Consider the following 26,682-nt stretch of genomic DNA (forward strand, 5'->3'; position numbering starts at 1 on the left):
TACTGTTACAGAAAAGTAGAGTCCAGTCAGCATCTCAAACAACTGTAAAAAACACTGATATGGCTAAAGATTGTGTTACAAAAGGAAAAAAGCAAAGCCATCGAAATAAAGAAGCTAATTCTTTACTTGATTCACAATGTGGTTCCCTGGAACAACAGCAGAATCCAAATATGTTAACCAGAAAAAGTCGAATCAAGAGAAAAATCGAACACCGTACGGAGGCTGAAAAGTAAGCCTTTTGAATAAAGTATGGTTATATTAATTGTTCCATTTCACTGATCTACTGTAGATGTATAGAGTAAGATTTTTAGGAGTACACCTAACTCACAAGTCCCATTGAAAGGCAACTGACTAAAACTATAAGTAACTCAATTTTAAAATGGTAATCCTTCCTTATGGACCCCGTCTTGCTCCCATTAAAGTCACTTAAAGCAGGATTGAACCTTAAAAGCCTATGTGTGTGACATTTCCAAATGGCCTTAGTTGACAAGTAACCTACTGTTCAGGTTCACAGTGGTCTGACTAAAACAGATGCATGTGGATGGGAATGTACTCTCCTTATCAGTGTCTACACGGCTTTGATATCAGTCAGAAATTTAAATAAAAAGTAGTTACTGTCAAGCAGTGCATGCACATAATTTCACTAAACAACTGAGGCGCTAATGTCAATTAAAGTAGTGAAGAAAAGATGTTCCAAAAAACGTAGAATAAGAAGAAATATTTCAGTATCCCTTGCCATTAGTTTTTCTTCCCATGTAAGTATCTGTATAATAGAAAACACCCCAGGCAGCTGTAATTTGCTTCCAGAATGACAAGAATCAGAAGGTCAGGTGATAAGAGAGAGAGAATTTTCAACTTTTCTGTTATGCTTGTGCTGTATTTCATGGGAGCTCTGAAAGGTCAGTACATGTATGTAGACCTGTGGAACTCTTTATAGTGTCTATAAGGCTATGTCTACACTGCACATTTATTTCGGAATAAGCTATTCCAGAATAGCTTATTTCAAAATAGCATGTCTACACTGTAGGGAAGCCTCATCATTAGTCTGAGGTAGGCTTCCCTAATGTAGACATGCTATCTTGATTTAGAGGCCCAGGAGGAGTAATTTAGAATGGCCCTTGTGAGGGGCTATTTTGAAATAGGAGAAGTGGAGCATCTACACATGCCTTATTTCAAAATAGCGATTTCAGAATAGACGTTATTCTTCGTAGAATGAGGTTTACAGAATTTGGAATAATCCGTCCGTTATTTCGAAATAACGGAATTGCTGTGTAGACACCCGCATAGTTATAACTTCGCTGTGCAGACACATCCTAAGATTAAAAAGTAAGTCCACAGGGGTGATCTCTGAAAATTGGAATAATGAACTACTGCTCTAGAACTGACCCAGCCTGTGTCAATAGCACAGAATCTTGATATGTACTGTGAAATAATAATGCAGTGGAATTCTAGTGATTAAGGCCAATATTTTTGTAGTTCTTTTATACTGTAAAAGACATCTTTATTTCTTTTTAACATTCAAAAGCAGTAGCTCTGGAAGAAAGTTAAGAAGGTCAACATTTTTCTAAAGCTGCCTTGAAAAAGATAGATTTGGAATTGAATGAAGGAACTTCCTGAAGAAAAAATTATTGGAAAAAATTAGCTGTGTTTACCAATGGCAGCAGCAGTTTTTAAGGGTACAGTGTCTTGTCTTCTGAAAATGTTTGCACTTGTCTTTTAATTCTGATGGAGATAAAAGTTATGATTTTATTAGTAATCTGAGGATATGTACATTTTTATATCAAACAGATGTACTTTGTAAAATGATGAATTTTTACTGTTTTAAGGAAGAGAAACTTGTCTGCTTGTGTGTCTGCATGTCCATATTTCACACGATCTGCAAGCAAGAAACTCAAGTGAGTGATGTGGTCTTTGTGGTTTTTTTTTTCAGTAAGTGCATTGATAAGATTAAAGTGTATATTTTACATTTGCAAAAGTCAAGAATATGTTACTAAGTTTTAAATGGAAATAAAACAGAAGAAAGGAATGAGAAGAATTTAATATTTGGCATTCCCCTCCCAGATACAGTTTCTAGTTCTGACATACTGGAACACTTTCTAAGCCATTTTTTTCTTAGTATTGTGGTGTTAATGGTTTTTATGGTAGTGAAAATTAGGCCCCAGCATGCAAGGCACTGTACAGACAAGAGTAGTGGACAGTCCTTGTCCCAGAAAGTTTACCAGCTAAAAGAAATAATAGACACATAGCAGAAAATAGGAGAATCCATGCAAGCAGATTAAACAATGTGATGGTGTAAAAACATCATGTTCTGCAGTTTTAGCAGGAGAAGTTTTGATTAGGAGAGCATAAGCTAAATGGAAAGATAAGGAAAGAAAGGGTAGATATTGAAAAGAGAAGTGAGATAGAAGGAGAAATTTATGAAGAGTAGTTATGGAGGGAGGCTGAGAGGAAGGGTCTGTATAGGAGCATATTAGTCAGTCAGTACAATGCAGTGAATGTAAGCTCTTTGAGTCTGAAACCATGTCCTTGATGTTAAGAAAGCACCAAGCATATTGTGAGTTCTACCATAAATAAATAGGATAAATACAGTACAGGTCATACCTTTCTAAACCAGGAATCTCTGGTTCAGCAACATCCATGGTTTGGCAGGACCACAGATGTTGCTGGACCAGAAAGCCTCGGGCCAAGAGTCCAGTGGCAGCAGTCTGGCACCCAGCAGCCCCAGCCAGGGCTCATGGTAGGGAGACCCAGTGCTGGCCAGGACCAGCCAGCACTTAAGAACTTGACAAGCTCAGGTCTGCCATCTTACATGCATCTTTCTTGAGGCCTTGTGGACCTTTGCAAAGGTTCATTTTTAACTGTGAAAACATGGTTAGAATTTTGGTTACATGGCTGCATTCCAATATATATTTGTAATTGAAAAGGAAGCTTTCAAATTTGCTTTCAGCTCAAAACAATGCCAGTGAAAGAAGGCAACCAAGCTGGTGCAGCTGTAGCTTTTTGTCTGCACAGTTAACTAGCTACTATTATAGCTGCTCGATTTGCATCTCTGAGTTTGAGTTCTTGTGCATTCAGAGTTAGGAACCAAGATGAGATCACTTTAATACTTGACTCACAGGGTGAAGGCATTGTTTTAATAAACACCTATTTTTCCCTTTTTCTAAACTCTATAATGAAAGTAAAGCTGAGAAGACTAATGCATACTCTCTTCTGCTCTTAACTAGCATTAAAGAATGTGTATTAAAAACGAGTTGTACAAACTTTTGAATATTTAACCCTTCTCTAAAATGTTTAACGCCTCAAAAAGTAAGAAAAATACTAATGACTGAAATGTATCCTGTACTAGGTCCCCAATAAATAAAAAAAAGGAACTTTGAAATTCTTTACCATCTTGGGATCATTTAATTTAGGGCACCTGGATGTTACTTTACCATAACTGTAGCTTTTGTTATCAAAACCTCTTTATAGACTCACAGGCATGGTCTTCATATAATAAATAGTCTTTTTTTCATAAAATCTAAATTTGATTATGATATTTGACTAGGTAACAAGTATACAGGCATAAAACAAGGGAAAAAGGAATACGCAGAACTAAAAGCTGGGGTTAGTATGGTGGCACAATATATAACATTTAGTTCTCTAGGATATTTTTTCAGGTGAGGAGGAGAGCTGGCTAAAGGAGGTTAAAGGATGACTGTTGGAGAATTCATTTAGTTTTCACAACTAATGAAATTATAATAAAAAATTCCAGTTCACTTTATTGAACTGATTGTCATGTCAAGATAACAAGTGAAATCTGTTGGAATGTTTATTCGGAACCTTATGTTCACCATTTTAGTTTCTAAAGTGTTGTTCTGGCTACAGGTTTTCATAGCTACTTTGTACCTTCAACCACTGACGTGTGCTGGTATCAAAGTATAATAACACAGCATGGAGCTTTCTGCAATTAGTATAGAAACTTGTTTATGGGCTATGACAGTGGTTCTTAACCTATTCACCATTGTGGCCTCTATTCATCCCCTCCTGCCCCCCATTGCTGTCTCTGATATTGAGGTAGCAACGCAAGGGGCAGGCAGTTCCATGGGAGCTGGTACATGCAGGGAGCCAACATAAAAGCTGGCTTCCCACGCACACCAGCTCCTGCAGAGCTGCCTCTCTCCTCAACCCATCTCACACTTCAGTGGCTACACAGTTCCCAAAAAACCCCACATTTTAACATCCCTAATCCACACAATATATATACTGCCTGTATGGCCCTGAGGATGTCACATGGTCTGTAGCTGTGTGTGTTTTAGGCCACAAGCAGGTAGTGGATTGAGCAATACTTGTTTATAACATTCAGCTCTGCTTCTGTTAGTGCAGAGGCCTGCAACATGTGGCTCTAGAGCTGAATATGGCTCTTTTGTCATTCCCAAAATACACACAACTTTTTGCATTAAAATGAAAAATTAATTCAGAATTTTAAAAACCCATAATTACATCAAGATAATTTTTTTATTTCACCTTTAACTGTTCATTTTAACAACCATCCCTTCTTTCTACTCGTGGGGATCAAGCATATTCTCTTTTTATTTGATTGGTTAAGAAATGTTTACATTATCCTACGTGATGGTGAACTCTGTAACCCCCTAACAATAAAAATGGCAAAGAGAAAGCGGGATGATGAGTACCAACATTTTCAAGAGGAGTGGACAGACTTATTTGCATTTGTGGATAGTCTGGATCTCCTCACTGTCTCATTTGCAGTGAGAGACGGTTTTCAAACAAACAAAAAATGAATTTCATCACAAAACATGCAACATTTGCTAGAAAATACCCTGCGAGGAACTGCAGCAAAAAATGAACATTGGAGAAAATAGCCTGTTGGCATGGTCAAAAAAAGGTGGGAGCTAAACCCTCTCTAAGTTTTGCAGGCTCATACAGCATTCTTTGGGAGGGGAAGCCTTTCAGTGACAGGGATTACAAGAAGAGAAGCATGCTATTGGTCATAAACTATTTGAAGAGTATCACAATGAGGACAAAATCTTGCAGAAAATTCAAGACATGCCATTATTGGCAAAAAAAGTTCACGACAGAGCTGTGAAAAATGGCCCATCAAATTGACAAAGAACAAATGCAAAATGAGTACAGCTACGTACTGAATGTGCAGAAGTGGCCAAAATTGCAGAGATTTGCTGATAAGAAATTGGAGCATGATGATGATCTGATTCTGCAAATTTCGAAAGAACTTCCTGTCACGTACAACACCATGCAGAATGTCAGGTTGGCCTTACTTTCAATGTTTGGCTCCACTTATATGTGTGAGCAGGCGCTCTCTCATTTGAATCACATCAAAGGTACTTTTGCACTCAAGACTGACAGAAGACAGCCTAAATGTGTGCATGAAGCTGAATTTGACCAGTTATATTGTAAACTTCAAAGAAATATGCGAAAAGATACAGCAGCAGAAGTCCCATTAAATAAAATCCTTGAGTGCAATGTTTTATTTATGCTATTATTAATCATCATGTCAATTATCAATAATATTAAGTTGTATATTTTCAGTCATGCAAATGGGTATTCTTACACTAGCTCTCTGTTGATGTAGTTTGTCTCTTTGGTTTGAAAAGATTGCCAACCCCTGTGCTAGTGTCATGCACGTAGTTTACAACAAGTTTCCACTAGAGGGCGAAAAATGTCACTTTTAATTTAAACATTTTTCCTTCGGAGTTCACTGATTCACATGACAAGAAATGCATTTAACCTTGAACTTTAAGAAGGTTTATGCTGAGAAAAATTATTCTGTTTATTGCAGATGTTAAACTTCTGTAGCTTCATGTCAGCAATCCTTAGCAATAAAAATAACTCTTATCAAGTCTGAAGTTTCTGCTTTCTAATTATTAAAAGTTATGGGTTTTTTAATAACATAGTAACCCAATATACACTTTTTAGTTTTAGCTAACGTTTTAAAAAAACTGAGAATTTATTCATTTTTGCTTTATAGCTTGCGTGAATTTCAGCAAGAACATTCTGTTCCCGAACAAAATATCTTGGCTGAACCTGACACATCACAACCTAGTAGAGGTACGTGGATAAATATTTTGTCTGACTGCTCATTTCACTGTTGTAAAAAGATGTAAAGCCTCTCTGCTCAGGCCAAAAATAAGGGGACAAACATCCCCTGTCCTTGCTATCCTAGAGCTGGTTCAGCTCTCAACACAATATAGAGAAACCCCAGGCTGTTCTTATTTGCATCAAGCAGCAAGAGACTCTAAGGAACCATTCAGACAACTAGGTATCAGCACCTTTTCCATCTGACATGACCCTTATACATATCAGGGCTGGCTGTATGCGTGGTAGAAGGCGGCTGTATTGTTCTAGGCACTGTACAAGAGGAATGCTTCATGTTTAAGTTGGCTTTGAGTCTGTGTTGCATCTCTGGAGCAGCTCAAAGTAGGGAAGAAGACCTTGTCTCTATTTTTGGTGGTGGTGGTGCAATAGTAATTCAAATGTGCTAGCATTTCCAAAGGCAAGAAAATCACCCCTGATCGTAAGAGTACATTCTTTAAAAGTCACACTGTGAAGAAAGGTGGTAACATACAAGCAAGTAATCATGGTCAAATCAAATCATGAGGCAAGATCAAATCAGTATCTTAGATGCCTATATACAAATGCAAGAAGTATGGTAATAAGCAGGAAGAACTGGAATTGCTAACCAATAAATACAACTTATGATATCATTGGTATTACAGAAACCTGGTGGGATGGGACGCACGATTGGAATGTTGGTATGAAAGGGTACGGCTTGCTCAGGAAGGACAGACAGGGAAAAAAGGGAGAGGGGTTGCCTTGTATATTAAAAATGTACACACTTGACTTTAGTAAGGCATTTGATACGGTCTCGCATGATATTCTTATTGATAAACTAGGCAAATATAACTTAGATAGGGCCACGATAAGGTGGGTGCATAATTGGCTGGATAACCGTAGTCAGAGAGTTGTTGTTAACGGTTCTAAATCCTGCTGGAAAGGGATAACAAGTGGAGTTCCTCAAGGGTCTGTTTTGGGACCCGTACTGTTTAATATCTTCATCAATGATGTAGATATTGGGATAGAGAGTACGCTTATTAAGTTTGCAGATGCAACCCCACCCAGTTTGGTATCGACTTCTTTGGAGGATAGGGACATAATTCAAAATGACCTTAGCAAGTTAGAGAAATGGTCAGAGGTAAACAGGATGAGGTTTAATAAAGAGAAATGCAAAGTGCTCCACTTAGGAAGGAACAATCAGTTCCATACATACAAGATGGGAAGCGACTGTCTAGGAAGGAGCATGGCGGAAAGGGATCTAGGGGTCATAGTGGACCACAAGTTGAATATGAGTCAACAGTGTGATGCTGTTGCAAAAAAAGCAAATATGATTCTAGGTTGTATCAACAGGTGTGTTGTAAGCAAAACTCGTGAAGTCATTCTGCCGCTCTACTCTGCACTAGTTAGGCCTCAGCTGGAGTACTGTGTCCAGTTCTGGGCGCCACATTTCAAGAAAGATGTGGAGAAATTGGAAAGGGTACAGAGAAGAGCGACAAGAATGATTAAAGGTCTAGAGAACATGACCTATGAAGCCAGGCTTCATGAACTGGGCTTGTTTAGTTTGGAAAAAAGAAGATTAAGGGGGGACATGATAGCGGTTTTCAAATATCTAAAAGGGTGTCACAAGGAGGAAGGAGAAAATTTGTTCCTCTTGGTTTCTGAGGACAGGACAAGGAGTAATGGGCTTAAAGTGCAGCAGGGGAAGTTTAGATTGGACATCAGGAAAAAATTCCTAACTGTCAGGGTGGTCAAATATTGGAATAAATTGCCAAGGGAGGTGGTGGAATCTCCCTCTCTGGAGATATTTAAGAACAGGTTAGATAGACATCTGTCAGGGATGGTGTAGGTGGAGCTTGGTCCTGCCTTGAGGGCGGGGGGCTGGACTCGATGACCTCTTGAGGTCCCTTCCAGTCCTATGATTCTATGATTCTATGAAGTGGAGATGAACGTAGGAGATAGCTGTGTAGAGAGTCTCTGGGTTAAGCTAAAAGGGGTAAAAAACGAGGGTGATATCATGCTAGGAGTCTACTACAGACCACCTAGCCAGGTGGAAGAGGTGGATGAGGCCTTTTTTAAACAATTAACAAAACTATCCAAAGCCCAAGATTTGGTGGTGATGGGGGACTTCAACTATCCAGACATATGTTGGGAAACTAACACACAGCGGGGCACAGGCAATCCAATAAGTTTCTGGACTGCATTGGAGACAACTTTCTGTTTCAGAAGGTTGAAAAAGCTACCAAAGGAGAAGCTGTTCTGGATTTGGTTTTAACAAATAGGGAGGAACTAGTTGAGAACTTGAAAGTGGAAGACAGTATAGGGGAAAGTGATCATGAAATAATAGAGTTCATGATCTTAAGGAAAGGTAGAAGGGAGACCAGCACAATTGAGGTAATGGATTTCAGGAAGGCAGATTTTGATAAGCTCAGAGAACTTGTAGGTAAGGTCCCATGGGAAGCAAGACTGAAGTAGTTCGAATTAAGGGCTGTGTAGCCACTTAATTCGAACTAGTGGGAGGCTAGCCCTCACCAGCTTCCCTGGTGGCTACTTTGGGCACCACCAGGGAAACTCATCTGCCCCCCTCCTGGCCCCGGAGCCCTTAAAGGGGCAGGGTCTGGCTACCGTGCCAGGTGCAAGCCTGCCAGCACCCAGCCAGCAGACGCTGCACCTGGCACAGCACGAGCCAGCCACCCGCTGCCACCCAGCCCTCCGCCTCTTCCCGGGACCAGGCTGGCGGCTCCCAGGCTGGTCTAGTGCGGAGATTGTGGACCTCATCCAGGTTTGGGGGGAAGCCTCCAACGTCCACGATCTCCACACTAAGCACAGGACAGTGGCCGTCTAGGGCAGGATAGCTGCCAGCCTGGCCACCCAGGAGCAGGTTTGCATGAAAATCAAAGTGGTCGAGTGAGACCCCGACTGTAAGCCCTGAGCTTAGAACATAAGAATGGCCGTACTGGGTCAGACCAAAGGTCCATAAAGCCCAGTAGCCTGTCTGCCGACAGCGGCTAACAGTAGGTACCCTGGAGGGGATGGACCGAAGACAATGACCAAGCCATTTGTCTCGTGCCGTCCATCTCCAGCCTTCCACAAACAGAGGCCAGGGACACCGTTCCTACTCCCTGGCTAATAGCACTCCATGGACCCAACCTCCATGAATTTATCTAACTTCTCTTTAAACTCTGTTCTAGTTCTAGCCTTCACAGCCTCCTGCAGCAAGAAGTTCCACAGGTTGACTATTTGCTTTGTGAAGAAGAACTTTCTGTTATTAGTTTGAAGCCTGCTACCCATTCATTTCATTTGGTGTCCTCTAGTCCTTCTATTATGGGAACTAATGAACAACTTTTCTTTATGCACCCTCCCCTCACCACTCATGCTTTTATAGACCTCTGTCATATCCTCTCCTCTTTTCTAAGCTGAAAAGTCCCAGTCTCTTTAGCCTCTCTTCATATGGGACCTGTTCCAAACCCCTGATCATTTTAGTTGCCCTCCCCTCTCCCACCTCCTTTTCCCAGTCTCCCCAGAGGTTAATCCCCCCCCCCAGTTTTGTTAAATAAAGAGAGTTTCTATTTTTGAACACACATGTCCTTTATTTTGTACATCAGCAAGGGGTGCTAGGGACGGGTGAGTGTAAGGATGTGAGGGAGGAATGGCATACGAGCCCCCGATGAGGAGGACTGGGGTGGCTCTGCGGGCTCCTCGGGGTGGAAGCTCTCCTGCAGCTCATTCAATCAAATGTTCATGCTGGTTTATATAGACTGGCAAAGAAAGTATGGTGTCTTTAGCAGAAAGCTCTCTCCAGTCAGCTGGGCTTCAAATACTTAATTTTAAATGCTTTAAATTCTCTTAAACGTGGATTTCAGCATCTCACTGTTCAGTAACAAAAGGCTGTAACCTCTGTTGTCCTTTCCTAATTTCACATCTGTTTGTGCTGATTTAAATATGTGCATACAAATAAACTTCAAGATATAAAGAGAGGAAATTAAGTAAAGGCATGATTGAAGTTTTAGAAGGAGAGAGATTTTTAACCTGCCATTTATATCCTAGCAGTTTTTAACTTTAATACCACAAAATCCTGCAAATAATGTCTTCACACTTACTCTAGAGGATGGCAATTACCGTATATTTCTTTCTTATCTCAATGTAATTATTCAGAATATCCCAGTAGAACCTCTTTTTAGTCAGCTATCTTTCTAATCAAACGTGACTGTTTAGTTGTTCAAAATTAAAAATGACAATAGCATGAAATGTAACACTTGGTGTACAGTATCTCTGATATAAAACAGCATTACCAAGAGATGGAGGTCTAACAGCCTACATTGAAATGGAACATTATGCTTTTCTGGTGATACTAGAACATGCTGCTTATAAATTTAAATTTTATATCACCAAGCAGCTAGGTTTTCTCAGTTTGTTAGTTGAGATGTCATTGTTTTTCAAGTATCAGAGGGGTAGCCGTGTTAGTCTGAATCTGCAAAAGCGGTGAGAAGTCCTGTGGCACCTTATAGACTAACTGAAGTGTTGGAGCATAAGCTTTCGTGGGTAAAGACCCATTTCGTCAGATGCATGATATGCATCTGACGAAGTGGGTCTTTACCCACGAAAGCTTATGCTCCAACACTTCAGTTAGTCTATAAGGTGCCACAGGACTCCTCGCCGCTATTGTTTTTCAAGGGATGGTACTTGGTCCTGCCGTGAGGGCAGGGTACTGGACTCAATGACCTCTCAAGGTCCCTTCTAGTTCTATGAGATAGTTATATCTCCATATATTATTTCATTTGACTCATTTATATTTAATAGCAATTTTTGCTATTTAATACATGACAACTTTACTCTCTCAATTTACTATATAGATGATTATTTATTAATGGGGGAGGATGGTGGCTGTAAATTTACTATACACTCCAGTTTTGTGGAAAAAGTTCTGCTTCATGCTCTATGCAAGGATTCTCCGGACACAAATTGAATGCTTTTTTTTCTTTGTTAGGCTCACCAATTTTCCTTTCTTTTCAGCATAATTCCTTGTGTTTCATCCAATGCAGTAATGCTCATGTGCTTTGTTTGTTTATTGTTGTTCTGCTCTGGGTTGTTGCTGTTGCTAGTCTTGAGTCTTTGGCACTCATGAAGCTCCTTTGTAATAAATACTTCAGTGCCTCCTGTGAAGCAGTGAGGAAACTGGCACACACAAACCACGTGAGCTAATTGGAAATAGGAATAAGTTTCATTGTATAGTATCAAGATGGGAGCACTATTTGCAGGAGATAAGATAGGGATAACTGGAAAAAAATAGGTTGGATATGTTTCAGAATGCACCTTGTGGAAAGGTTACAGAATGGGGACTTGGCTACAGAATTAAGAGAAATGGTTTAGTTGTACTTTTTTTAGTTCTTAGTCTGCAGGTAACATTACATATAAGGGTAGACTATAACTGGGATTTTGCGCAAAATATAAAGCAACAGCAAGTAGTCTTTATTGCATGAATATACATTGAACAGAAGATGGTAAAGCACAGCATCATAAAGTACCTGTTTAATTTTTACACTTACAGTACCAGGTTATGGTGTAACAAGATGACTAGTCCTTACTCACCCAAAAGCAAGCAGTGAATGGCACCCTCCAACAACAATTATTTTTATGAGTCTGGTTTTCAAAATCTAGCTGGAAACAACAACTTATTTACTAACAGTCTAGCCTTAACTTAATTCTCTATGCATTCTTTGTTTTGATTGTTCAACATATATTTTCATGTTTGACTTGTTAATCTATTAAATTTTGCTTGTCCTAGTACATTGGGGAGGTGGTATGGTTTTGTCTGTGCATATTGATAAACTACATGTTTAATGTATTTATAATAGCAGATACGGAGGGAGTGAGTGACACACCTGAAATAGAAGAGATGAGAAGAGCTTGCCATGAATCATGGCAAAGCGATCTGTGGATAAAGGTGAAAGACAATTTAATAGATCGCTTGCATTACTGCACTGTTTTCCCAGAAAGCATCCCACGTAAATTTGATTATTTGCACAAAGAATTCCTTACACAGCAATATAATCTACATCCAGCAGTGCACAAGCCAAAAGAATACATAACAAAGAAAGAAATTCAGGAATTTAAAAGTGCCAGTGGCCTTGGGCACTATGAAGTGACTATACTGGGTAAGTGACAGTTAATAGTTCAGTTTTTTCTGAAAGAAATCCTAACATTGTAAGATTGTTAGCATTCTCAACATTTAACAAAGAATGCCATTTAACTTTTTGTGAAGTTGAATGGATGCTTTAGTGTAATTTGAATTGAGTTTCTTTTATATACAATCTTGTTAAAAGTACAAACTTAATTTTTTTAAAAGATAACATTAAGATAGCACCCATCCAAACTCCATAGTTAAGTCTGAGTTGAGTTTTGCACTAGAAGCAAGGATTTTCCAGACTTATAACACCTTTTGAGTACAGCACTAATTTTCTGATGATTTCCAAATTTCCTTGTAATTTGAGGTGAAATACCTATTTTCAGCTGAAATTGTGATTTTGAAAGTTGCTTACTAGCTTTACTTTACATGCAGTTAAAATCTCTTAATTTTTTACTCTGGGCTATATTTGAAGAAACTATGTTGTAACTGAGCTATTTACATTTTGTTTAGATGTTAGGATTCTAGGCAGTTCCTGGTCAATAGGTCAGATCATCAAGTATGGGTGTTTTGAGAAGAATGATAACCAGTCTCCAACCTTCTTTTTTAGCTAATATATGTGCTGGAGATCTGTTTGTTGAAATGAGTCAGTAGTGTAAAGGGAACTGTACATATGTTTCAACTGTATTTCTTTGACCTGATCTCTCACTGGATTAGTTCCAGCTGTCTTTGCTCTTTGTCAAGGCTAGGTGCTAGTAAATTAGGGGCCAGATTCTCAGGCAAAAAATGTTAAGGTGGAGTTCAGTTTGCGTATGTATTGATAACTTAAAAGTGCAATAATAGGTTATGGAGTGAGACTGAACATTATAAACCTAGGAAATCCAAATATGTTATGGGCAGCATATGTACAATCATTAAGGCATCCATGCAACCTTAATGCTCTGTTCTGTAGTGACACCAAGGGGACACAGAGGAAGACACGTTCCTCTTTCTCCCTCCTCCCCCAGGCCACCTAGACATGCCCAAGGCCCTGGCGCTCCTGCCTCTCCTCAGCCCAGTGGCGGCCACTCCTCCTCTCGCCACGCCCGCCCCCTTCCCTTCTCTCCTCGGCCCGGACTCCGGGCCGCCTGGACATACCCAAGGCCCCAACGCTCCTGCCTCTCAGCCCGGTAGCGGCCCCTCCCCACGCCATGCCCCCCCCCCTCCCTTCCTGCCTTGGCCAAGACGTGCCGAAGGCCCCGGTGCTCCTGCCTCCCCTCGCCACAACCCCCCCTCCCCTTCCCTTCCTGCCTCAGCCAGGATTCGGCCCCAAGTGGAACATGGGCCCAGCATACCTGAGCGCCGAGTGAGTCCGCAGTGCGGGTGTGAGCTGCCCCAGGCGTGGGGTGGGGAGGTAGGGTTGCCAAGCCTGCACTGCGTGCCATTGTGGTGTGAAGTGTCCCTGGAGACCCGTGCTGTCACGTGACAGGCGTCGCCGTCGGATAAAACGGTAGGTTGGATAGTGAAAGTCGGATAACCGAGACTTTACTGTAATTGATAAAAGACTTATTGAAGAGAAGTAAATGATGTACAGTTAAACTATTGCAAACTGAAGCTGAAGTATTTTGTTAAGGTAATTATCTCTCTTAACAGGGATAAACCATGATTTGGCTGTTGATGTTGCATTTCTACCTATATTTTGTCCTGAAGATGCCCGTTTATTTCAAATAGAGGATATTCAGAATGATACGTTATTATCCTGTATGAATTGCATCTCTGTGTGTCAGCAGGAATCCACTAGCAATGAAAAGCTTTTTGATACATTTCCACTTTCAAGTAAGAATTGCTATTATTGGTATTACTCATTTATTATTTTCTTCTTTTATCCTTGAATGTAAGCATTAAGATTGTATGTAGGTCCCTACCAGGGCCAGCTCCAGGTTTTTTGCCGCCCCCAGCAAAAAAATTGTTGGCCATCCCCGCCCCTCTTTTTTTCTTGGCTTTTACACGTTTGCACTTTGCAATGGTTTGTTTGTTTGTTTTTGTTTTCGTTTTTGTCCCAGCATTTTAGCCCTATAAATAGCAAGTATAATTTTAATTCTTTTTTTTTCCATAAAGGCAAAGGCACTTCAAGTAAACTCCCCATCCCCTTTCACTTGCTGCTGGGTCACAACAGCCTTTTCCCTGCCCTGTCCAGCTCCTCCCTATGGACAAGCATCCCTCACTCCCGAGGGGAGCAGGGACAGCACAGAGCTAGAGGGGCATAGGGAACAGGGGGAGCAGGGTTCACCGTGGGGAATGGGAGGGGCATGGGGACTGGGATGCGCACAGCCAGAGGGGCATGGGGAACCGTGGGGGGGGGGTACAGGGGTGGCACGGGAACAGGAGGCACAGAGCCAGAGAGACACAGGGAGTGGGGGGGACCAGGGTGCAGGGGATGCGGGGAACAGGAGGGGCAGAGGGATCACGGTCCAGGGGCAGTGCAGGGAATGGAGGGCACAGACCCAGAGGGGCGCAGGGAAAAGGAGCTGCGGGTTGTAGAGGGGGTGTGGAGCCAGAGGGGCTGGGGACCGGGGTGCAGGGGACACAAGGGGAATGGGACACGGGGAATGGGAGGGGCAGAGGGATCACGGTCCAGGGGCAGTGCGGGGAACGGGGGGCACAGACCCAGAGGGGCACAGGGAAAAGGGGCTGCGGGGTGTAGAGTGGGCACGGAGACCGAGGTGCAGGGGCTGCTCAGAGCCAGAGGGGTGTGGGGACCAGGGTGCAAGGGCAGCGCAGATCCAGAGAGTCACAGGGAACAAGGAGCGCAAGGGGACTGGAGAGCAGAGGGCAGCGCGGAGCCTGAGGGGCACGGGGCGGGCGCAGCGGGGCGGGTGCAGCAAGCCAAGCGGCCGGCAGGAAGCAGTCTCTCACCAGCAAAGGAGGCTGGGGCCGCAGCAGGACTGGAGCCGGTGGGGCTGGGCAGAGCCCGGCCACGCTGCACTCCGCAGCCAGCTCCCGGGGACACACAGCCAGAGCTGAGCTCCCACAGCCCTTTAAAATCTGCGGGGCAGGGCGGGGCCAGGCATTGCCAGGGGCAGCCGCTTACCTGGAAATGTGCCGCCCCACGCACGTGCTTGATTTGCTGGTGCCTAGAGCTGGCCCTGGTCCCTACTTGTAAATAAGGCATCAGACATCCCTTCTCATAGGATAAATGTGTTTTTAATTTAATACCTTTACTAAATAATGTGAAAATGAAGCCTGTCTTTCAGGCCAGTCTTCACTGGGCAGACATTTTTACACCTTCTAACTTATGGGTGCAAATAAGGACTCTAGAAAGTTAGATATCTAAGTATCTGCTACACACAGATTGAATCATTTCTGGATGATCAGTATTGTGCCAGCAGTTATTTCCTTAACATTGTACCAGCAGAGAGGCCTGGATTTTTTAATATTTGGCCCGGAATATGGTCTGTAAATGAAGTATCACAGCTTTCAGTTATTCATTCCTGTTTCACTGATGGCATTTCAAGGAGGTAGCATTAGCATTCAGCCAGTGCAACTCACAACAAGTAAATGCTGATTTTTTTTTTGTATACTATTGTCTTTTAAATTGAAGTTCCATGTAAAGTGCTAGAAATAATCAGAAATAAACACTTGATTTTAATAAAGTCCATCTTTTTGCTTGCCCCATACCAAATTGCTTGAATACTTGCTACATCTAAGGATTTATGACGACAGTTCTGATTTGTTTATATAATTTCAACTTTGGTTCAATCTCTCTAAAATAATGAAGTGTCTGCAAATCTGTAGTAAAGTTTATGAAAGTAATTTGTTCTTTATCATTTTGATATGGACTAGCATGTAATTGTCCTAGGTATTGTAGGTTAATTTACAAAATGCATGTAACACAAAATGCAAGTTAAATATTTGTTTTTCTATACACACACATGTCTGTGTTTGGCTTCTAGATGAAACCATAAAAGCAGCAGTTGATCTAGATAGACAACATGTCATCTGCATCCTGGACATCTGCCATTTAGGTGAAGATAAAGTTGAAGTCTTTCTGAACAAAATTTATAAGATAATGGAGACTGATGCAGTGAACCTTGTGTAATTTGTTTTATTAATGTTATCCATGTATTGTTGGGGGGGGGGGAATAAAACTTTTTTGTAACTTACAATAAGCCCTCTTCAGACTACCACTTTCTAAAACAGAGCATTTCCAGTGTATATGTTCTGACAGAACAATTGTAATGGTAGTCAATACAGTTGAGAAGGAAGGTTCATTGCCTTCATATCTGAAGGCAGTGGAATAGAGTATTTATAAATGAGGCTGAATGCTAATAATTTTTATATCTCTATTACTTCAGTGCAAGGCAGGCTTGCCTGGATCCGGCCTCTCTGCACTATTTTTTTGCTTCTCGCTTGTGTGCAGCCCCCAACTAATTTTTCTGTAGGTCAGCAGCACCAACCCAAAAAAGGTTGCCCACCTCTGCTTTAGTGTAATGCTGACAGCTTTCCAGGGGAACATTTTTTTTGTACATGATCCATCATTAAGCAAAGAGTCTAAGATGGAAGATGGAATGTACAGCCAAATTCTGTCCCATTAGTTGCCTGCATATATGCATGGGAAGAATTTGGCCTTTTCTGTCCATAGCTGGTAGAAACCTGAAATCATTGCCATCTTCCATTGCTCATCAGGATGGTCATGTGAAATGAAATGGTGATCCCAGTCCTTTTCCTAGAAAAAACATACCTGCATCCCAGAAACTTGCCATCACAGTTATTCCCTTGTTTGTAGTTTCAACAGAGCCAAAAGACCCAGTATATTGAGAACTATCTTCTACTTTATGGAAGGGTCCCTTTGAGCAATTTGAGAAACCCATGGTAGTTGATAAGAAAGAGCTTACCCAGCAAGTGGCATACCTGTTCTGTGAATAGAAGCCTTCAGTTTTAAGAGTTTTCAGTTCTGATTCATACCATTGAATTAATTAAAAAAGAAGGTACTTGTGCATTTTTTTCTGTTACATTTTCTAGACATGTTATTGAATACCGGGACAAAGTTTGAATGTTGTCTGTTCACTTCGAATGTCATTCTGTGCTTGTGCATAGGTATCCAGGAAAGTCCTGGTGTGTCTTACAATTTTTAACATTTTATAAGTGAAAGGATATTAGTGTAAATGTCTTGGTTAGTGAAAGTTCATATGGTAAAACATTTGCCCTTTTATATCTTTCTGCTCTGTATTTTGTATTTATATGTATGATATGGTATAGGCTCTAGCATCTAATAAGAGTCTGGCACCTGTACTTGCTATTCCAAACTGAACCATGCTGACTATGCCAGCAGATATTTTAAAGTAGATATACCTCAGGTAGAACCTTAATTTTAAGGAAATAGCATTTCAGAGTCAAATTTTAAGGTGATTATGTTTTTGTAATAGAAATGCTACAGACACTTGTACAGCGTTATCATATTTTATTACTAGTTCCCATCTCATCCCTCTTCCTTTTATTTTGTTTGTCAGTGATCCTATTGTATGTAGTAAAACCCAACTCTGGCTCCAGCTCCGTTGGCTAACTGCATAGCAGTAAGCACTTAACATTGTACTTACCCCTTGATGCTTTGTTTTAACACAATTTTGAAGTTGTTTTTAATTGTGTGGTAGTTAAATTATATCCCATTTTATTTTATATCTATGTTATTTGAAATGTATCAAAAGATACCACAAATATACATATATACTGGCAAAAGTGGGTAAATTCCATTCTTTGCAATGAGTTCATTTGCTCTTTTGTTTCACGAAGTAAAGCTAACAGTAAAATTAAAAATGCTAAGAAACTACAGTCCTGTTGATAAAAATCATAACTTGTTGTCATGCCTTTCATTCTCAAGAACAGGGCATTGTAAAATATTTTCATTCTGGAGGGATTACTCATCTACCTCTGGAATGCAGCCACTGTAGAGGTGGGGTGTTACCAGAGGCTTATGTATTCCCTAACCCTAGATTTCACACCCTGTCAAAAATTACTCTGGAATTTTAGCTCTTAATTTCTTTTTATAAATGTTTCTATCCTTTGTCATTTCATAGAAAATCATAGAAAGGACAATTGAGTATGAACTAATGCGTTTTCTGTCTGAATATGTAGAGAGCCTGAAATAATAGCTTCAACAAGTGTAAACTATACAAATCTACCTGTGTGACTGAAATTTAGATTACAAACTGTGGAATATTGAAAATGAGGGCATCTTAAGGAAAAGAAATAACACATAATAGAAAGGCTTTTGTATTTATTTCATATTTATGTATAATTGAATAAAAAAGTCTGTTTTTAAAATATATCTGAAGTTTAAATAAATCTGAATTTCTATCGGAGAGCTGCATAATCCAAGGTTTTTGCAGCAGAATTTTAGGTCAAGTTTGTCTCAAACTATGCACGGCATCAAGTTTTGCAGCTATTTTGGGTCTGTAACCCTAAACGTTTTTTGCAATGAGTTCCAGTGGCTTTAGCTGGTTTCTGGTTTCATTGCCTTCGTTTCTCAATAGAGCACTCTTTGAAGAGATTTTTTTAAAGCTATTTCTACATGATTTTTTCCCATGATGGAGAAAAATCCATTGGAAAGCATAGGAAAGAATATATGAGTACCTGAGTGTAATAATTCATATGTTTTGTGCGAGTCTGTGGCAATGACCTCCATTATACAGGCAGTACCTCTTGATCCCCTATTGACTTTGCAGGGAGTTGAATAGATTTATCTGAGGTCAGAATTGGCTGGCAAATGCTCTAAGATTGGATCTGGAAAATGGGAACTTTGACTAGCATAGTACTAAGGGGCAAATGCTGGAGCACACTGTATTGGGAAGTAGAGTATATAATGTGACATGATATGACGTGATGATGAAAATCAGCAAAGAAAATTAAAAGGTATGGCAAAAGTGAAAGAAAAATTGATGTTTAAATGAGGATTAAGTGTTTTGGTTTTTTTTTAAATTGATTGTCTGCATTAGGGATGTTAATCGTTTATTTGTGTAAATGTGTAACCACTGAAAATTCTAGTGGTTACACATTTACACGTGGTGGGGCAGGCAGGAGCCAGTGTTAGAATGGAGCTGGCTTTTAAGACAGCTCCCCGTGAGCACCAGCTCCTGCCGGCCCCCTCTCTGCCACCTCTGATAAGGGGGCAGGAGGCACCCCAGGAGCCACAACATGCGGGGAGCTGTCTTGAAAGTTGTTTCCTGCATGTACTGGTCCCTGCCTCCCCTTCACACCTCCCATGCTGCTGCCTCTATGGGAGACAGAGGGGGAGGCAGGCAGGCAGCTCCGCAAATTGTGCATGTGTGGGGAGCTGACTTAAAAGCTGGCTCTCCACTCATGCTGGCTCTGCTCAGTTGCCTGCCATTCCCTTGCTGCCTCCCACAGAGGCAATAGCGTGTGGAGGGCAGGTGGAAGCTGACACACACAGGGAGCTGAGTTTTAAGCCAGCTGTCCATGCATGCTGGCTTCTGAGGAGCCACCTGCCCCCACCTTCCACAGAGGCAGCAGTGCAGTGTGGGGGAAGGTGGGATCCCCCCACATGCTGCTGTCTCCTGAAGGAGGCAGTGGGGGGGAGGAGCAAGGGGTGGCAAGCAGTTCTGCGGGAGCCAGCATGTGCAGCCAGCTCCTCCTGGGCACTAGCTGCCTGTCTCCTCCCCCACTTCCTGATACAGAGGAAGCAATGGGGGGAGGTGTTGCATGTAGTCAATATGATTAACCAGCAAGCCCAGGCTACATGCTAACATCCCTACACACTAATTGTCTACATGCTAACATCCCTAGTCTGCACTGCTGCAACTAAATTGACTTTTTTCCTCTTTTTTTTTTTTAAAGTGATCCAATTACACCAGTATCAGCTTTTTAATATAGATGAGGCTGAGTGAGAAACGCAGGAATGCAAGATTAAAGCTTTGACTATGCAATCATTTTTGTCGGTATAACATATGTTGCTCAAGGGTGTGGAAAAAACACCCCACTTAGCAACGTAAGTTTCACTGAGGAACTGGTGTGGATAGTGCTATGTCGGCAGGAGACAGCTGCCACCACGCAGTGGAGATTGTTTAATTATATTAAAAGGAGCATGCTGTCTTGACTGTATAGAATGGCTACATAAGCTCACTAGTGTTGCCATGGCTTTAGGTGCATCTTGGATTAATTCAATCCCACTTAAATCTTCCACTGTATAAGATTATACGGATCCTCTCTTATTTTTAATCAGAGTTAAAATGAGAGTCTTGTTTTTAATGAGAGTCTCAGATTGTTCTGAAGCAAGGTCATTCTGGTGTATGCTTGAAGGGAAGAACATTTTCTGACCTCTTGGGAGAAACATTCAGGACTAAATAGAAGCCTATCCTAGATGTGAATGTGGCTCGTACCGATTAAACTCTCCTTTGGCTATTGTTCAGGGGTTGATACAGCCACCTCTAAAGTGCAACTAGGGTACAGACAGAAGTCTGTAGAAAAATGGGGAAAAAAAAAAACAACCTCAAGCTGATGGGCCTTAAGGAGTGGCTATTATATGGGGCCAAAGTTTTCATTTACAAGCACTCATGGTAACAGTAACCAAGTGTGTGGATTTTTTTCCTTGTATAAGCTATCTGTAATAGAGCTGAGTCACTGAGGACTTGTATTTCTGTGGGTGGGATCACTTACCTACCTGAACCTGAAATTTCAAACTCCGTAGGTAAGCAGTGGACTAACAGTGGTCATCATTCATTGACAATAACTATAGACATCTTTAACTATAAACATCTTTTGTGCTTAAATTAATAAGCAATGAAGGAGAATAAGTCCAGCTATTCCTACTTCCTGATTGTTGCTCTTTTATTCAGAGCTGCAGAGACCATTTCAGCTGCAGCGATTGTTCCAGCCTACGTGACTCTCTTCTATTTGAACACTTCTACCAACAGCACTGTGTCCGAGCAGTGTAATTGCGGAGTGTATGGTTTAAACTCTCCTTTGGCTAAAGCGCGGGGGGTCGTGGTCATTCCTAAATCACCTAACATTCAAGCCTGTGATTCCAACACGGAGTTCACTGTCACAGAAGCACCATGGATTGCGTTGATTGAAAGAGGCAATTGCAGATTTTCAGAAAAGATTAAACTGGCAGCCAAAAAGGGTGCTGAAGCTGTTGTGATCTACAATGATCAAGAAAGTGACAGTGTGGTAGTCCCTATGGCATACTCTGGTGAGTACTACAGTAATAAGCTCTGGAAACCTGCTAATTTCTGTCCAGTTGAATATACCCTTTCCACTGAAGACATGTTTTTATCTTTTGTTCTTGGGTTGGTTGCTTGCTACAGTTTGTATGTTTTCTGAGGGTTGACAATCTGATCCAAAGTTACCTGAATTAATTGGGAGCCTTCCAATGATTTCAGAGAAATTTACTTTTGGTCCTGCTTGTGTCTACATTTTGTTGTCATGCACCTTTATAAATGGGATGTTTTGATAATCTAATTAATGTGAAGAATGTACTACTTCTGTTAGAATGTTCCTAAGGCAAGGATGGGCAATAATTTTTTACCAGGGGCCACTTCTGAAATTTTTGAAGTGGGGCGGGGCCTCAAACAGAAGGGGTGGGGCCAGGATACATAATTGGTCTGCGGGTGGGGGAGCAAGCGAAGTCTCCTCCCGCCCTGCCGGGAGCGGGTGGTGCTTCTAAGCGCCATGCAATCCTTGCGGGGCAGATGAAACTTCACGTGCTCCTCCTGTTTCTCCCCTCCTCCCCCCCGCTCCCAGACCCTAATTGGCTTGGGAGCGGGGAGTGGCAGGGTCTCCACAGACAGGATCAACCCGCTTGGCCTGTGGAGGATCGTGTTAAATGAAAACGTGTTATGTGGGGTCAATTTTCCCATTGAAAATAATGGAAAAGTTGGGGGTTGCATTTCAAGCGGTGGTGTCTGTTGGGACCAGGACATAAGGTTAGGGGAGAAAGGGGACTGGGTTACAGCAGGAGGGGAGGTGTTTGGCTCTGGGAAAGGGGAGGAGAGGGGAGGGGAGGGGGATTGGGTTGAGAGTATGCCCTGTGACTGGTCTGCCGGGACCCACACTGTGTCTGGCGAGGGGGGGTCACCAGGGAACAGCACAGTGAACCCTCCGCTACTTTGCACGGAGGTGGGGGGAGCCCTGCGCAGCCACCGGCAACAGGCTGGCTGGGGAAACCCAGCCGCCAGCCTGCAAGTGGGGGCGGAGGAGAGGGGAGTCAGTGGGGTACGGCGCAGCGAGCGGCAAACACTCCACCGCTTTGCAGGGAGGCGGGGGAAGCCCCGTGCAGCCGCCGGCAATGGGCCGGCTGGGGAAATGGAGTTATTCCGGGGACAGTCGTGTAATTCAAAAAATGTTCACTAAAAAAAAAATCGTGCTATCGCGAAAACATGTTAAGCGGGCACGTGTTAAATGAGGAATTACTGTAATTGTCTTTCAGACTTGGGGAAAATCCACACTTCTGAACAACAATTTTACTGGCCTAATCCCCAGTGTAAACAATGCTACGTCAAGGGAAGGCTTCTCCTTTCAGCATAGCTGCCATCTCTTGGGGAGGTGGAAGTGACACCTTAAGCCTTGCAGTGGCACTTAAGTGTAGACAAGCCCTTAGTAGATATTGAATCTGGCTTTAAAAAAATACGCACACCTCAAAATTGTCTCTAGTAGAGCAAACTTTCTATCTTCTAAAGAAAAATGGGTCCCTTCTCAAAAGCTTTTGTTCTTAGTCAAAGATGTCTACTATATGTTTGAGAAAGTTGGTCTGTCTGGGTATGTCTACACTACCCGGCTAGTTCGAACTAGCGGGGTAATGTAGGCATACCGCACTTGCAAATGAAGCCCGGGATTTGAATTTCCCGGGCTTCATTTGCATAAGCCGGGCGCCGCCATTTTTAAATCCCGGCTAGTTCGAACCCCGTGCCGCGCGGCTACACGCGGCACGGAGTAGCTAGTTCGGATTAGGCTTCCTACTCTGAACTAGCTGTACTCCTCATTCCACAAGGTCAGGGTTTGGGTGTACCAGGAAAATAGCATGTGCCTGGAATGAGAGTGCTTCTCCTAAAACCATACAGAAAAGAGAGAATCATCAGGTTGGGTGGGGGTGCACCCCTCCTTCATCCAGGACTGTCCCAACCCGGAGCTTTCTACCTGTCAGGCACCCTCTAGAGAAGGCCCTGAAGCTTCCTTCCAGTTTGTACAGAAGCATTGCTGGGTGTTCCTCTTTGTCAGGGAGTGAGGGGAAAGTGCACCGTTGGCTGCATTCGTCACTCTGGCTGGGAAGTACAGGGGGCAGAAAAACCTGGACTTTCCCCAGGCAGAGGATATGCACTCTGCCCCAAGCTGTGCCCATTGGAGCTACAGTAGCCATGGAGAAATGCTTCTCACTTGCCCCAACCTGCTAGGTGAGAGAGGTTTGGGGTTGTCCTCTCTCCCCTGGGCCGCTCATTGAACCGCTCCTCCCCGTCCCAGAGCAATGATTTAAATGAAGCATGTATATTTTCAGTTTATATTCCAAAAAAACCCAAAAATGAATTGGGTTAAGGACTTGAGCAATGCTGGGAAAATATGTATAGATATAAGAAAGATGCTAGATATTAAGAAAGATATTCAGCATGACTTGAGTTGTTCACTTCAGCATTTATGAAGAAATACTATTTTGAAGAGTATTGAACAGTGCTGAGTGCAACTTGGCCAAACTATGGAATCTCTTCTATTAGTATTATTTGTTGTTTTTAGAGCGCCCAAATGTACACTAGACACTACAACATACAGAAAAGTGTGGTCTCTGCTCAGCAGAGCTTGCTCTACATTTAGATGTGATGAAGGAAAAAATGATCACAAGATTACCAAGTTTAAGTATGTGCATTTCTAGATAGGTAGTCATTTACCAAAAAAAAAAAATCCTTCTAAACTATAGCCAGTGCTCAGTTTCTGAACCATTTTTTGGTCTATTATATAGGCAGTTAAACTAGATGGTCATAATGGTCCCTTCAGCTTCAACTCCTGTGACTCTGTTCTTCCTCAACAGCTATGAAGACAATTGCTTGATTCTCATCCCTGCATTCATTCCTCTAGATCAGGAGTGGGTAAATACCGGCCTGCGGGCCAGATCCAATCTAGCAGGGTTAATCCCTGCTGGGCCCCCAATGCTATGTATACCTCCGCAGGTATCAGTGATAGCAGTTCTCGTTGGCTGTGGTTTGCTATTCCTGGCCTGTGTGAGTGGCGGGAAGCAGCGTGGACAAGGATGCTACTTGCTTCTGCCCCATTGGCTGGGAACAGCGATCTGCAGCCAGTGAGAGCTGTGATGGCCAATACCTGTGGAGGTGCAGGTAAATATATCGGGACTGGCCTTGGTGGCTGCTGCCTTTTTATTGCCTACCCCTGCTCCAGATCTTGCTGCCTCAAACACAGTTTAGCATAGTCTATAAACTTGTAATCATTAAGCATAATTAAATTGCCTCTGTAAAAAAAAGCATGTTTTAACACTGCATTCCTTGCTTTGCACTCTTCTGGGCTTTCAGTTAAGATCACACCTTTTTGATTTTACTAACATACTGAAATTGCAGAATACTTCATACAGAAATGGGACCAGAGTCTGACTTCCCAAAGTTGGAGTTCAGACCCACAGTGTTGCTTTGGATCACAAGAGGGGGAGAGTAGAGCTACAAAGTTCAGGTCTGAAGTGGTCAAGAATGTCTGCAAAGTATTGTATGAGTGTTCAAATCTGGGTTTGGTCCAGACCTGTCCATAGTTTCATTTATTTTTATGTATCATCTATTCAACACCAATATTGTGCATGGTGCTTCACAAACACAGACAGGTCTCTGAGGAGCGAACATTCTAAACAACGTATTGTATCATACGATCAAAGAGGAATTGTATGTGATGTTGGAAGCAAATTACATAATATATAACACAATATAGAATTCACTTACTCTTCTAATATTGTGATGGATAGTGTTTACAGTTGGAATTTAAAAATTTTCCATTACAATATGTGAAAATATGGCCAGTTAACTGAAGATTTTCTTTTGTAAGGGGAAAATGATTGGTCTAAACAGTCTAGAAAATCTGTCTAGATGTGAATGGTAGATCGGTAAGCAGCAGTGAAAGTAACTTAAATTTCTTACTGGTACTGTCCTATTGTAACCCGGGTCCCTACCAGCTCTTTAAATAGCTCCCTGCTGGCTTTTGCTGCAGATAAGCCAGCTCTTGCCAGAGCTGCGCAAACACTTATTTCACCTCTGCTGGTTACCATCATGCTTATCGGGTGATGCTTATGAGTTACAGTTTACCAGCAGGGGCTGGAGCATGCTGCAGGCAAAGGCACTCCAGCCAAGCCACAGTGGAAGGGAGACAATTCTAGCCAAGCCGGGCTGGAGCAGCCTCCCCACATGCCCTTGTTAAAATTGTTAAAATGGTTAACCAATTAAACATAGATAAATATATTTCAGATAAATATATTAACTGATTAATTGATTAAACAGGATTTTACATCCCTAGTATTGATTTAAAGGTTCAGGTTTTTTGTTGTTTGGTTTGTTTGTTTCTTGGAGAATGTTCACTTGTTGTCTGTCTATTTTTTTTTATCTATTTATTTATTTTTTAAAGTATTTTTTAAACTGTGCTCAGTTTCTCATGGAACAATAGAGACCCCAAGTGGCCAATAAGCTAATTCACCTGAAGTGAAATCAAGAACTAGATTTGCCAGCTTGAATCTCTGAAGCACTCTTTGAATGGCATTCCCATTTAAGTGCTTGGGGAGGTCTGAGTATGGAGTATTTCCAGGAGACAGACCTCATTCAGATACAGTAACTAGTTGGGACGTCACAAACAGCATTTTGAGCAAGAAATAAGATGCTGAATGAAGTAAGATGGCGCAGAAAACAGCTCCTATTTTCATTCAAATATTTCTGGTAGCTTAAAAAGATAAATATATTAAGAAAACTAGAAAGCAGGAGAATTCTTTGAATAATATTCAGTATTCGATCCACACAGCCCTGGGGCTCCACTGAGTTTTCTTTTCCAGAAGATAAATTCTGATTTCTTTGAGTATTGCTTTTCAATGAAACATAACAAGAAGTTATATTCAGTGATGGTGATAAAGACTTGTAAATCAATGTAATTTTCATATTTAATATTTAAAACAGCAAGAGTTAAGTACAATAACATCAGCTTAGGAGATGCTTTTCTTTCTACACACTTTACATCTGGTTCTTTTCCCTTGCTGTGTGTGTAGATGCATGTATTTCTAAATGCAATTAAAGAATTCCTCCTTCGAAAACAAAAATCAAAACCAAAAAGTGTCCCTTGTTTTCAGTGCCCCGAGTCTGTTGCTGTTTGTTGACCTGCAAGAAATGCGTGCTGATCTCCTAGTTCCAAGTGAGTAGATGTATATGAAAGGGGGGAAAAAAACTTTATTGAAATAGCCAGCAGTTGATGACACCTAAAAGATTGCATAAGGCCAATCTGCTCTTATCTCTCCAGTGATCTGTTTAGGACAGCATTAA

General features: G+C 41.7%; 1 protein-coding gene across 3 annotated transcripts in view; it reads left to right on the forward strand.

The window, feature by feature from the left end:
• RADX (RPA1 related single stranded DNA binding protein, X-linked) overlaps nucleotides 1-21,197 on the forward strand; it is a 40,847-nt gene extending 19,650 nt beyond the window's left edge. The window contains exons 10-16 of one of the 3 annotated variants that reach the window (XM_075941113.2): nucleotides 12-229; nucleotides 1,827-1,895; nucleotides 5,984-6,063; nucleotides 11,922-12,221; nucleotides 13,823-14,005; nucleotides 16,123-16,194; nucleotides 21,019-21,197. In XM_075941113.2, coding sequence (XP_075797228.2) covers nucleotides 12-229; nucleotides 1,827-1,895; nucleotides 5,984-6,063; nucleotides 11,922-12,221; nucleotides 13,823-14,005; nucleotides 16,123-16,194; nucleotides 21,019-21,065 — 969 coding nt within the window. In that variant the 3' untranslated portion in view covers nucleotides 21,066-21,197. Of the gene's footprint in view, nucleotides 1-11; nucleotides 230-1,826; nucleotides 1,896-5,983; nucleotides 6,064-11,921; nucleotides 12,222-13,822; nucleotides 14,006-16,122; nucleotides 18,529-21,018 lie in introns of those variants that run through there. The other 2 variants (XM_075941111.2, XM_075941112.2) reach the window with 2 other exon arrangements.
• Nucleotides 21,198-26,682: the final 5,485 nt, after the last annotated feature.

The sequence above is a fragment of the Pelodiscus sinensis genome, chromosome 13 (genome assembly GCF_052426305.1).
Source record: "Pelodiscus sinensis isolate ZL-2025 chromosome 13, ASM5242630v1, whole genome shotgun sequence".
NCBI lineage: Eukaryota > Metazoa > Chordata > Testudines > Trionychidae > Pelodiscus > Pelodiscus sinensis.